At 36.9% G+C, this 14,049-nt stretch overlaps 1 protein-coding gene across 9 annotated transcripts in view; it reads left to right on the forward strand.

Moving 5' to 3' along the window:
- The window catches only part of SUPT3H (SPT3 homolog, SAGA and STAGA complex component), a 253,554-nt gene that overhangs the window by 127,422 nt on the left and 112,083 nt on the right, over positions 1 to 14,049 (forward strand). For 8 of the 9 annotated variants that reach the window (XM_040058761.2, XM_040058762.2, XM_040058760.2 and 5 more), the window contains one exon: positions 342 to 426. The exons of the other annotated variant lie outside the window; for it this stretch is intronic. In XM_040058761.2, coding sequence (XP_039914695.1) covers positions 342 to 426 — 85 coding nt within the window. The remainder of the gene's footprint in view (positions 1 to 341; positions 427 to 14,049) is intronic. 9 annotated transcript variants of the gene reach the window in all.

Here is a 14,049-nt window from a genome sequence, read left to right on the forward strand (position 1 = left end):
TATGTCGGTCTTCTCCTCATCCATTGTTACAAGTTTACCAGCATTGTTTATTGATGAGGGTTGTACACAGATGTTCCTACAAACTGGATTTTCCTCTGTTTTCTCAGTCTTTCATTTTTCCTCCACACATGCTTTAGTGTACATTCTTGCAGCTCTTTTGTTCCACTAACCACATGACTGGTTTATAAACCTAGCACCAGGCTTAATGATCCATTTCTGTACATACAGGTATATTAACCCTATTGTTATTATTCATATTTTCTTCTTTTTATCTTTCAGGAGACCAATACTTTTCTTTTTAACTAATTTCCATAACCTTGCAATAAACCTCTTTGTTTCAGGTTTTCCCTGGGAGATGCTCGCAGGCCACTCCATGAAACCGCAGTTCTGGTGGAAGACATCGTTCACACTCAGCTGATAAATTTGGTAAGATCATAATGGGCAAAATAGCCTGCACTCTGAAATTCCTTCAATTCACATGATACTTTCATGATCTAATAACAGATTGTCCAGGGTTTAGGAACAAATAAAACACAGAAACAGAGGGTGATGCTCTGGCCTCAAAGATCTGTAGAACCAGACGTGCAACCCCACCTAACCCAAGGAATAAAGCTGATGGGTTTTTTGTTAAAAACTTTAAGTTGTTAAAAAGAAAAGAGCTGGCTGTTCTTCTAAAGACTGCCTTGCTGGTTTTTTTTTTTGTTTGTTTGTTTGTTTGTTTGTTTAATATTCTGTTATTTGTGTTAACGTATTATTTGCTTAAGATTTATATCTTAATATTCCTTCTATTGTTTTGATTTCTGTCAAAAAATAATGCCAAAATATGAAGTATTTTAATATATTGAAAGCCAATGAAAGTGTTATATAAATGAGATTGTTTTGAATCATATCTGTCAGAAACAACTCTAAATTTGAACCTCTCTATATTTTATTAAAGTTCAGCAGTTCCTGTTAAGAAATCAATCATGGCATTTTATACCATGGCATGAATTTGCCATCTGACAAGTGACTATACCTTTGTACAGAAAGTTATAATCTGACATGCCACCTGTAAGTTCAAGAAAAGTGTGTTTTTCTTATTATAGCCATTAAATGACATGTAGATGTGGTGCAAGGGACAGGGTTTAGTGGTGTCCTTGGCAGTGCTGCATTGATGGTTGGACTTGGTCATCTCCGAGGTCTTTTCCAACCTTAATGATTCTGTGATTTGAATGAAATTACCAGCACGTGTGGGAGTGGACATTTTACAGAACTAATCTATATAGATTGTACTAATACATATTAGAGTAAATATTTACATCTGATGATCATCTAGAGCTTTGAGCCTCAAGTTCCTACACCTCTTCTTTGTAATGAGGCCTTTTAGCAGTGACAAGGCTTTTTAAGTTTCAAGGTAGGTTCTGGTACGATGTTAACTAGAACTAAAAACTTCTGTAAAATTATGAAATTCAGAATGGGATACAGCACATATATAAATATTTATGTGTGTATAAAATATAGATCTTATATATATTTCTACATATTCATGCATATAAGACATTTATATATTTTTAATAGAAATATACTAAAGTTAGACTTCCCCTTGCCCACTGTTTGCCTGCAACAGGTGTTTTCCTTCAGCTCTGCACCTAATCCAGCGGCCTTTCGGTAGTTTCCTGCATCTCAGCAAATGACTTGGCATCCCTTCCAGCTCCAGGCAGTTTCTTTCTGCTCATACCTCTGCAGCCCAACAGTGTATCCCTGTCTCCACAGTCTCCTGGCATCTTTGTGGATTCTTTCCTTATTACACTCCTCTTGGGCTGTCCTGAACGTTCCCCCGGCTCCTCGGGGGGGACAACGTCTCTCCCCTGTCCGCGGGTTTCCCGCTGGTTAAACACTCTGCCCTGGGCATATATTTGTAGTTCTTATTCCAGCTTTAGCTCTGACAAAGTAACATTTTCTCTTTGTTAATGACCCCTGTAATTTATGCAAACCGATGGCTGTGGCTTCGCTCTTCCCTCAGCATTAACTTGAGTGCTGGAGTCCAGGCTGTTCTGTCCCACTGAGGCTTTGCTGAGCGAAGCTTTACCATACCCTGTAGCTGAGAAAGTGCAACCTGTGGCCATGTGGTCTTTGCACTTGAATCAAAGCTGGGAACTTACTCGGGGGCTGGACGTGACCCAGGGTTAACCCTGCGTGGGGTGCAGGAGCTTGTAGGATTTCCTGACAGAAGGAAGAATGGGAATGGAGCGGCAGATAAACAGCTTTTCTAACCTTTCCCCTCCCAGCCCAAGACAGCACTTTATTTCTGAGGAAGTGAAAGTATCTTTAATAGCTTATTGCTTTGACCTCTGACATTCACATGCCGGAACTCTTAAATCAGTAGCGTTTTACATGCCCCGGGCTTCTGATAGGGAATTTTGCACATTTTTCATCCTCAACTGCGCATCCTTATTGAGCTGTTCTGTTCAGTTACATGAAATTTTCACTTTACATGTAGGTGTTTTTGCTGGTTTTACCCAGTACTAGAAGAGTACTGTTTTTATAAATGAAGCTGACTGCAGAAGTAAATTTATAGCTTACCACCTGGATTTTGTCATACTGCTCATGTTAATGGACTGTGCAGTTTTCACTGTGTAATTTAATGATTTCTTGTTTAATTCATGTCCACTTTTCTATCCATAATACAGGTATAAAGCTGAACTGTAGAAATTTCTTTTATACCTGCAATAAAGCTGGCGCGTTGCGCACGTCTTTCATAGTAAGCATTTGTAAGAAGAGATTGTACTTGTTGATTAAGTCCAGGTTTGAGCCCCTGCATTAAAAAATAAGTTTCCAGCATGATTACCTTTGATTGGTTGACTTTTGATATCTCACAGCTTTATAGTTCCAGCTTCCTATTTTCAGAGTTGATCTGAACGCTATTAAATCAAGGTCTTGTTTGGGCAGATTTATGCAGTCACTGCTTCAAACCACTATGCACTTCATGAAGTCTGGCTGCTGTAGCAGATGAGTGCACTAAGAAGGCAAATTCCTGAAAAGCAGATTTTTAAGAGTCTGCATCACATTTTATGATCAGTTTTTGGGTGCATTTTGAATAGTATTCACACTGCTTTACATAAAGGGAAATTCTATTAAAAGTATATAGCAATGAGCATCTCCAGAGGAAGATTCATTTCATCTTAAAATTACTTTCTGAGTTAAATGGACTTGTATCTTTCAAAGAGCTTATATTCTCAGCTGATTAAAAAATGAATCCTTTGACAGCTGGCTTGGGTTTGAATATATAGGAGCTAGGCATAAAAGGTGAGAGATAAATTCCATCATATTTGTGTCATAAGTTTGAATTTTTTATGCTTATATTGTAATTATTATACCTTTTGGTTTTTTTGTATATCAAGCAACAGAAAATCCTAAAGCCCCTACATTAGAAAGTTCTGTACATTTTTTGGTCAAGCATAATGTATTTGATAAGCACAATGAATTTAAGTTTTAATTTGAAATCAAGTTCACTGTTGACTGATAGTATTTGGTAACAGATTTAAATGTTCATTTATATGTAAATGTTTAAGGAATTTATAGATGCCTTAATGTTACTGTAAAACTGTACTTCTTTATGTGGGCTAAGACTAGAGGTTCCAACCAAAGCTGTATTTTCTTTATGGTTAGGCACAAGTAGTACAAGGAAGGTTGTGCCTGCAAAAACAGTTCAACAGGGAATGCAAAAAGGTGTTAATCAGAAGGGGACAAGCCTTTCAATTACTGATCATTTGAAGTGAAATGAGGCCTCTTTTATTTCATTCTTCCATCATATCCAATACAATCCCCATGTGCACTAAGAAGGTTTTGAAGCATCATCTTCTATAATAACCTATTCATATCTATTCAGACCCTTAGAAAGGGAACTTGGAAGATCCTCCTTTAGGACAAATGTATATTATTCAGCATTTTGTCTTAAAAAAAAAAAAAAAAAAGCTGTAACTAAGAGGAATTGCATAGGAATTTTTTGCTCATCATTAAATACCGTTGATAGGTTTGTCATCAAAATAGCCTAAACCTTGCACGTACACAGATATAAAACAATTTGGAAATTGTTTTATGTAATATTTAAGAAAGAGTAAAAGTCCCTCTTCACCTTCACCAGCTCTCTCCAAAATTTTTATCATTCTGGGCTGGCTTATAAGAAAATATAGTATTAAACTAATATTAAAAGCTAAATATTATTAGTGTCTTCTCTTGATAGTGCCATAGCTTCTTATTCATGCTTCAGATGTCATGTTCAAATGCAAATAGACAATAAGATCGTGATGTACTAATTAAGGAATTAAGGTAAGGAATTACCTTTCTTATGCTGGCATTATATTAGCTGGGTGTTTGTTGTCAGAATGAAATACCAGCAGTTTATTCTCTAGGCACACTGGGTACACCAGGAGTAGTGCAGGCACCTGTTTTCACAGAGTGTGGTTATTCAGTGTAGCACTAGATTTAAAGTTCAGTCCTTTCCATTTTGTTTCAGAGATATCAAATAGCTTTTGGGAAGAGTTTAGATTTGGTTTTACAAAGTGGAAGGTAGCAGTAGGACAGAGTTCTACAAAGGAATAGGTAAATTACACATACATCCCAAAAATTACAGGTAAGTAACTTTGTCTGTCCATGAAAGAGTGGCTGCTCAGAGGAAAGTCCACAGCTTATCACAACAGCCTTGGACTGCATCCTTTAAATGTCTTATCTGCTGTAATTCTTTGTAATGTGTGATAAGTCCTTATGGAGATAGTCATGGATGGTAGAATTCATGGTAATAGAATTGTGGTTTGCTCCCTGTCAGCCAATGTGTGTCTGCTGGAAGATGAACTCGGATCTCTCCAATTGATGTCAAATGATTGAAGTCAGACCCACTCGATTGCTTTTTTTTTGGAATTCAGTAGTGTCAGCTTCAAGGAACTTCAGTTGTCAAATATTATATTGTACATTATATTTGTTGGAATTTCTTTCATAATTTGCTTTTATCTTCTATGACATTTAATTTCATATAACTTGTGCTGCTACCTAGTGCTATTAATATTCCACTCTTACTACCTGTGTAGGAGCCTGATTTGGGTCCTGAGTTACATATATGTATAAATTAACACCTTGAATGTACACATCGTTAATTATTTTTGTCATTGTTCTTTTGAAATAAATTATCTCTTACACACATAACATTGAATTCAGAATTAGTCCTTTGGTCTCAACCAAGCACAAAGCACAGGTCAGCAGGGGAATAGTCTATATTGGTATAGGTAATTATATTAAATTGCATCAGTAATTCATAGGTAAAAAACTTAGAGTGAGATGCAGAGGTTGAGCATTGTGCCTGAGTCCTGAGTAGATCTGTGGTAAATCCATCCTGTGGAATAAATTGCTTTTTATAGTAGGTTTAGTAAAGATTGGATAGTAATTTGCCACTTCTTCCTAGGAAAAGGAATGGTGAAAATACAGAGACAAGCATAAGGATAAGTTTACTGATACAAAATAAAAAGTTATTTATCATAAGCAGCATGAATTTTATGTTTTCAAAGGGCTGTGTATTTTCTGGATCAACATGGTGTACTTTATTCTCTTCCCAGTCTTACTGCTGCAGCCGTTACTCTTTTTATTGCAGTTTAAAACAAAAGAAGGAGAAGGGAAAACACACCTTTACTTGCCCTTTCGGAGAAAAAGACTATGACAATGGGAGAAGCAAGTAGGAAAAATGAGGATTTAAACAGAAGCAAGGATAAAGCTTTCTTGGTCCTTTACAGTATTTTTGCTTGTAGAGCTTCTTCGGTTTTTAAAATCAAATCACAGTTGTTATTTGTTTACAAACTGGATCAGTCACTTTAACATGTGTAACCTCACAAGCTCCAGGTTTTTTTGCTACATTTTTGAACTGTTTGACTTGTATGTAACCTTTATATACATAATTGTAACATTTCTGACATTCCTTTTAAAATGGAGAGAGTTGAAAGCAGCTCCTTCATGAGCAGGAATTGCCCATAGATAAAAACCGACAGTGTGAAGCAATGTTCCCTCTTGATCCCAAAGTTACGTGCAACTGTCACTTATGCCACCCCAGCAACAGGAAAAGTCCTTGTTTTATGAGTCTGTTTTAAAACAGTTATAAAGTTTCCTGTGCAGGACATTAATTAAAGGGGTTATCAAAATAAGACAAAATAATATAATTTGTGATTGTACAAAATAAAGGAAGTCGAGGGTACCATAGGGACCTAATGAATCACAGGATGGAAACAATCTTCTGGCTAACTAAACATTCAGACTTTGTACTAAGTCACAGGGTGGATGTACAGCCCGGCAAGCCGGAACATGCTGTGCATTTACATGGATGGGATAAAGGCAGTTCACAAAAACCATCTGGGAGAAATCCTTCCCCTATTCATTCTGTTCCTACTGTAGAGTCTAATAAACAACATGCATACATTTGCAGTAAGCACATGGCACACCTTCCCTGGAAGAAATCAAACTGGAAATTAAGTCTGTAGTATAAAAATTTCCCTGGGTACCAGCACTGTGAGTTTTTCTGCATTTCCCATGTGGGATGGAAAAGGAGAGATGGAGCTTTATATCTAGCCAGTGGTTAATTGTTCCCTGTGCATTTACAGCATTTAAATGTGGTCAGTATTTAGATTTATATGATAGATTTATTTGGCAATTTATATGAAAAGACATGTCCTGAGTGTTCTACTTTAAACATGATCTGCCCATTGTTCACTATATTCAGGTCTATTTATTCTCAAGCACAGAATTTACTTCATGAGGTGATTCAGGAGTCCCAGTTAGGGATTCTGGTCTCTCTCTGTGCTTTCTCTTGAGACTGAGGATTTAGTGACTTGGTCAGATATTTATTTTCCATGGATCTCTGTGCAGATGCGTGGAAATAGCACATGCTATAACACAGAGCTGCTGCTTTTTTCCTGGTCATGCAGAGATGCTGCTCAGATCCAGTATAGATGAACTTCATTGACCTTACAATTGGAAAGAGACTAAAGTACTGTTATTAAAACCCTAAATTATTAAACAGAAGGAAATGAATAATTATAACTAACAAGTTGTACCAGCATGTTCAATAATGAAGAAAAAGATCCAAAGCATTGACTAGATTAAATGGAAAACAAAAAGCCATCAGTGCTTAAAGGTTGGGTTGTGACACATAAAGACTGAAGGTAGTGCAGGCAGCAATAATCCCAGTATTTCCTTGTTTTCTGTAGCAGACTGGACCTTTAATAATAATATCATGGATTTATGTCTACTGTAAACATGTAAGAATGTATGTCTCTATATGTACACAGTTGATTTTTCCGTGTTTTACACATCAAATTCCTGTTGAGGCTGTTGGGCTAGAGGAATGAAGTAGGTATGAATTTCACTCATGGGCACTTCAGAATCTGTGGCATTCATATATGTACCAAATTCCCTTGGCTTCTGGGGCTCTTATGAAACAGTTGATAAGCTGAACCAAGCCCAAGTTCCCAAAACACAGAGACATCCTTTATTTAATTTTATGTAAAATTTTAGGAGAATAATAGAGATTAACAGCTGTTGAGCTGGATGAACTCAGCTTGGATGAGCCGAGATGAGCAGGGACAGTCAATGTACAGATGCAGTGTTCAGGGTCTTTGCCTACTTCTATTGATGTCACTAATGAATGAAGAAGTTAAGAAATTTAAGTGTAATCATTAGATTTGTATTGCTCAATATGATGAACTCTGGTAAATCAATATTCTGATTATGATTTTGAGAATCATAATTACATTTCAACTCCAGAAGCCAAATGGAAAGTTGATGTTCAGACTTTCATTCTTTCTTTAACATCTTTGTATGGTATAAGTAGAATATTAAATGTAAATGTGTGTAAAGTCTGTCACCTATCTTGCCTATAATTCTGATTCTGACAGAAATTAGTACATTAAATGAAAATAATCAGAAATTTATCAATGGTAAAATATAAAAGCAGACAAACATAACAAGCATGTTTTTCTAAAGCTGAGGTAATAATGCCAGATCATCTTTTGTGTCACGAGAGAGAAATGGGTGCTTCAAGGATGTGATTATTCATGTCCTAACGTAGTTATTTAGAATTCTGGCCATGCATTTAAAATCTGGACTTCTTAAGTGAAGTGAGAGTCACCTCACCTCTGTGGCTTAAGGCACTAGCTGTATTTTTGTTATAGATATTTAGTTTTTCATTGATTGTGAGAAAGAAAAAAAAAAAGCAACCTGTAAACTTTAAGTTGCAGAGACACAAACTGATTTATGGATGTCTGTGGCGGAAAAAGAGTAGTGTAAAACTCTGCATGGTCTTTTAAGTGTAACTCATAAACCTTAAAGGTCATCTCAGAGTGGTTAACAGAGCAAATTCATTGTAATTTTTAGATCACCTTATCTGATTTCAAGCAAACCTGATAGTTTCAGAATAATTTTTTTTTTTTTTTTTTTTTTTTTAAGGACGATTGCCTTGTTAACAGTGTTATGGAGTTACAAGGAAATGTGGTCACAGCTGCTTCTGGTTTCTTAGCTAATCCACCTGATTGGAAACAACAGGTTTTTGATATTTTTCCATTTCTTACACTGACACCTAGTGTTCAGAGGTCTTGAGATTCTAATACTGCACTTGGTTATTAATAGACAGCTGTTGATACTGAAGTTCTCCACCTTTGTCAACATCTTACAGTTCTGTTCTTCTGCAAAAGGAAACAGTAGCTGAAGGCAAAGGTGTTACCATCATTCAAAACAATTTTATTTTGGAAATACAAATAGTGAACAACTACTGCAAAACTTGGCAGAAGCTCTTTTGCTTCTTGAAGCACTGCAGAATCTGTTTTTTTAAATTTTAAGTGCTTAAGTTTTGGCAAATACAACCCTTTTGTGTCTGTAAGTGTCACTGGCCAAGAAAAACAGCGATAAAAGCAGAAACCCTTAGATCAGTATTTATTTAATTGTGGGAGATGTCGATGCTTTTAATTTCTGTGTTCTTTTATCTTCAAGCCATGAGTTCTACCTGATAGCAGTGTTGATGGCTGCACAGTCCTTGAATAGACAGAAAATAACTTACACACAAAAACTTGCATGGTCTTTTATCTCAGACTTCCAAATAAATGGAGCAAAGCAAGTATGGGCTATAACCCATTCCTGACAAGGATGACAACTGAGAATAAAATTAACTCTCTGCTTTACCTGCGATTTTACTGTATGTTAGCAGAAGAACTTTCCATTGTTTAAGATAATATATTAGGAATATTGTTTGACTGTATTCAAAAGTATCAATGATTTTTTTACTCATGAGTTCCATAGAAAAATGAAAGCTATTCAGGCACAGAAAATGTATATTAAACTTCACTTTAATTTCAGGATTCTTCTCTTCTGGGTTTTAAGACTTTTCTGGTAAGCACACCAAAAAGCCACCTTTTAAGTCCCTCACCACTCTCACAGTAAAGAATTTATTTCCAGTATCTAATCAAAACCCACCTTCTGCCCATTTAAAGCCATTCCCTGATGTCCTGTCACTATATCCCAGACTGCCCATTTAGTTATATCTTGGGTAAAGGCATTGTACCTCTGTGTGTGCACATGGCATATGAGGTACTTCAGTACATTATTGATTATCAATAGTTGATATTCCTGTGAATCAGTCTGCTTATTGGAGAAACAGTCAGTGACAATAGAGAGAAATGTTACTTACAGGATACTATTTATTTGGCTTCTTTCAGGCATTTAAAGATGAGGGTGTTGAGGCCCTGGCACAGCCCAGAGAAGCTGTGGCTGCCTCATCCCTGGAAGTTTCCAAGGCTGTTTGGACAGGCTTGGAGCCACCTGGGATAGTGGAAGGTCTCCCTGTCCATGGCAAGCAGTTGGAACTGGGTGATCTTTAAGGCCCCTTCCAACCCAAACCAATTATTGTTTCTGTGATTTATTTTCAGGATGAGGTGAATTTGGACCCAGAAGGGTGATTTTTTTTTTTTTTTTTTTTTTTTTGTCTAGTGAGTATAAATTATGCCTTGGGTGACCAGCTTAGATGTAGATTTGTATGTTTAGTCAGAACGCCCAACTGAGAGAGAACTCCCTCAAGGCAGACATCTTAAAACAATGCCAGAAGAAAGGAGGTAAACAGGAATTTCTCTGATGGCAGAAGGAGATGTTCAGTGTTAAAAGCAGAAGAAAAGTCTGAGAAAATAAAGGCATACTGTAGGCCCAGGTTTCTGGCTAGGAAGAGGCACATAGTGTCCCAAAAATGAACAGTTTTAAGGGATGAGATTTATAAAAAGTCATCTTTGAGCTGATCCAAAACAGAGTTACAAGAGGGGAAGTCTGTGCATTAGCTGAAAACTTCATGGTCCGTGTTTTTAATAAATGAAGAGAAGGAAACAGGTCAGAAAAAATTGGATTGAGATACAGGTTCTTTTAAATACGGGATAGACTGAGAACATCTGTACACCAGCACTGTACACAGTGAGGGGAAGTACCAGAGAGCAATCAGAAAACAACCTTGTAGTGGAAAGAGTTTGGAAGAGCTTCCCATGACTCTTTTTCAAAATGTTCAGTGGCCAGGGAATGGGAATCATTGAAATAAGAGGCAGAGGGGTTTGGAAGAGAAACTGTGGCTCGTGCATTGGAGCCCTGCAGAAGGTCTGGTCTGGAGAATGATTTTTGGGAAGCAGCTTTATAGGACATTAAGTGCTGATGACAGAGAAGTCATCAAGAAGTAGTAAATGGAGTAAGAGTCAGCAGATGTGTTACCTCCAAATTGAATCACGGATGAGGATAGGGAAACTAAGTGGATAATGATGGAACAGGTGGAATGTGGCTGCTGGTGTTTGTGTGAAGGACAGCACAAGATGAGGAAGAAAGGGAAGAGACAGATTCTCTATTTTAGGAAGGAATTCATGGTAACACAGAGAGTCTGGTTACAAGTGCTTCTTCTATGGGCAGTATCATACATGTGGAGCTGTGAATGCTGGCATCTCTGCATCATCACATACAAGCAAGCATATATAGAAATCAATAATTAGCGCACACAGCCTGATGCCAGTATATCAACTTCAACATACTCAGCTGATATTGTTACTATCAACCATTCTTACAGTATTCAGCAACTACATTTTTTATAATTTCTAATTCTTGAGTGTGTTTTTACATTGTTAACCATTTTTGTCTTATGTTGTGCCATCATCGTCATTCCAAATTTGGGGAAAAAAATTGATCACTTTACTGATGAGAAATGAAAGTACAAAGAAGACAAAGTGGATTTTCCCCGAGTCATGAAATAAATTAATGACAGAGCTGAGAAAAGTTGACTGGCTGTAGCAAGAGGGAAGCTGTGCAAAGCTAGTTTATACTGACGTTCTGTGTCTCAGCCAATTGGATTTTTATTTGACAGTCCAAAGGTGTAATAACTTTTATTGTAAGAGGAAGAAAAATAAATCAAGGCTAATATGTAATGGAGGACCTACTAGGGATATGCATAAATGCATATCCTGTTCCTTACGTATACAAGCTTAATTGTGTCTCTTTTAATTTTCCTGTTTGATTCAACAGGGTTGTCAGGTAATCGTCCTATTGAAAGTACAGAGGAGGATAAAATTTCAAATACCTTTGTTAATCTCTTTTGGCTGTTAAAAAAAAAGATTTATTGGTATCAAATTTTATTGCATTTTTAGAATTTAGGGATTGATTGGCTGCTAGTTTAGCTTACTTGTCTCTTCCAGTTAGAAACCCAAACACAACAGAAGAAAGACATTGCATTGAAGCTGACGTGCAACAAGTGAGTGAAAGTTCACTTGGCTTTTTCTCTCGGCACCAGGTGCAAAAGTTGGCTAAAAGTGCTGTGGCAGGCAGTTATTTGAAAGCAGTTTCTGGTTTAGTGTTTTATCAAGCCCAGGAGTGAAATATTCTGCAACTACTGCAGTTTCACAAAGCTGCTTTTTAAGGTAGAACTCTGAATTGTTTCACTAATTAGGATGGCCCAGTACAACCATTAATCACACAGTAACCATTAATGGAAGGGGTTTGGGGATTTACGGAGGGCTATGGATGATATTTTAAAAGCGTGGATCACTTCTTTGTTTAAAAGACAATACACTTGCTGTCTCTTAACTATACCAGAGCTTGTTGAAATCTTAAGGAGTATTTGTGATTTTCTGCATCCCCTCTTATGCTGGAATGAGGTGTATTCATTTCTGGTGTAAAACAATTTAACAGTGTCCCAGTTAGTGACTTGACTAAATCGGATAGTTTTTTTCTTGAATAGCTTCCCCACTGCCACCTTATATGTGCTTTAAAATACTAGTTCTCTAAACTGAAGCGTTCTCTGAGTGGAAGGTAGAGGCTCAACGATGACATAAGCTCCAGAAGTGTAAAATTCAAGTGGTTTGCATGTGGGATTGCCAAATAACACAGGTTTGGTTTGTTTTCATTTTATTACACCGATTCACCTCCCCTAATGTCTTGGATTTCTATGGTACCCCCTTGCTTTAGATTCTTGTTCCTTGTAACTAACCATTTTTACTAGTCATCCCACTAATACGCAGCTTTTTTACTCAACACCTGTTTTCTTCAAAGCCCTTTGCAATAATAACTGGTTAATCCTCACACTGGTTCTGAATTTTGCTGTCATTCCTGTTCATAGGTGAAAAGTGAGCTCAATGACGGCCCTAAATTTGTGTAATGGCTCTGACACCTGTATTAGGAGTCTGCCTGTTCCATGTCCCCACTACCCAGGCTGATCCTTGTCCTCTCCACACACTGAGTTTTGTGACTTGCCAGTTATAAATTGAGCATTTCCTTTTGGTTAATGACACATTTTTTTTACCCTGATTGCTCTGGAATTTCCATCCTGACCTGTGTGGAAGAACTATGCTGGAAGGAGCCTCAAGAGGTCATCTGAGCCATATCTCTGGTCTCAAACTAATTTTGGCCTTTGTTCAGGAAAGCTCTTAAATAGAAACATATAAATGGATGTGTATTCCTATGTATATATACAATTATTTATTAAATTAAGTCCCATTTCTGCAAGACTTATGGGTGACTGCCTAATTAAAATTTGATGTAAACTACCAGAAGTTGCTTTAATATACTTGCACAGAATATCATGATTGATAATGCTGTGGGAGGTAAAACAAAGGGATATACACTGAAAAGGGCAATTATTGTTAAATTTAGTGCTGTGCCTTCTGAAAACATTGCTTCCTTTGTTTTTATTTTCCTTTTTTCCTTTCTTCTAATTTTTTTTTCCTATTTTTATGGATTTGTAGCAAGAAATCCATTCACTACCCAAGTAAGGTGGTGATTTTTGCTGCTGTAATAAACCCTCAGCCAGTTTTACTACTCTTGGCCTGTCCATCTGAGAGCTACAATTTTATGGAAACGGAATGAAATAAAGTGTTCTCTAATATGTCACAAATCATAGTTAAAACTGGAAATCCAGACTGACACTGTGGTCTTGATTTGTATGGTTTGCCTACCCCTTTTTGTTTCTGCAAGGCAGTGTATATGTTTGAAGGCTGGAGCTCCAGCCAGGATTTTCAGTCTTAACTGTGAATTTCCTTCCTTTAACAGGTTTAAAGCAAACCTTTCAGATTGCTCCAGTATAGCTTTTAGGACTTGAATTTCCTTTGTGTTCATTTTGGGCCTTTTCCAGTATTTATCCATACATTTGAAACTCCTTCAAATCTGTGAGTATGGGAGCAGTTACAATAGGAGGTGGTGGCATTTCTATTATATTCCTGTTAGACTTGATTCAAATGCTGCCTGATTTTCAGCTTAAGTACTGCAAGCCTAAAATTCATTCTTGCTCAAGCATTACAGGGTTCATGTCCAGCTCAGAGGTCTCTCTAATTACTGTGTCTGGCTGGAATATAAAAATTCCATTTCCTGAAAAATTTAGAGGTTTCGACATTTGCTTTATTTTTTCATCAGAACAAAACAAAGGACTTATTTTTTAAAATCTACTGAGATGAAGTGGAATCTTGTGTAGCTGGTGGTACTGTGTATAGGACAACAGCCCTGGAAAGGAGAGACCAATATTCAAGTTTCTACTTG

The sequence above is a fragment of the Hirundo rustica genome, chromosome 3, assembly GCF_015227805.2.
Source record: "Hirundo rustica isolate bHirRus1 chromosome 3, bHirRus1.pri.v3, whole genome shotgun sequence".
Classification (NCBI taxonomy): domain Eukaryota; kingdom Metazoa; phylum Chordata; class Aves; order Passeriformes; family Hirundinidae; genus Hirundo; species Hirundo rustica.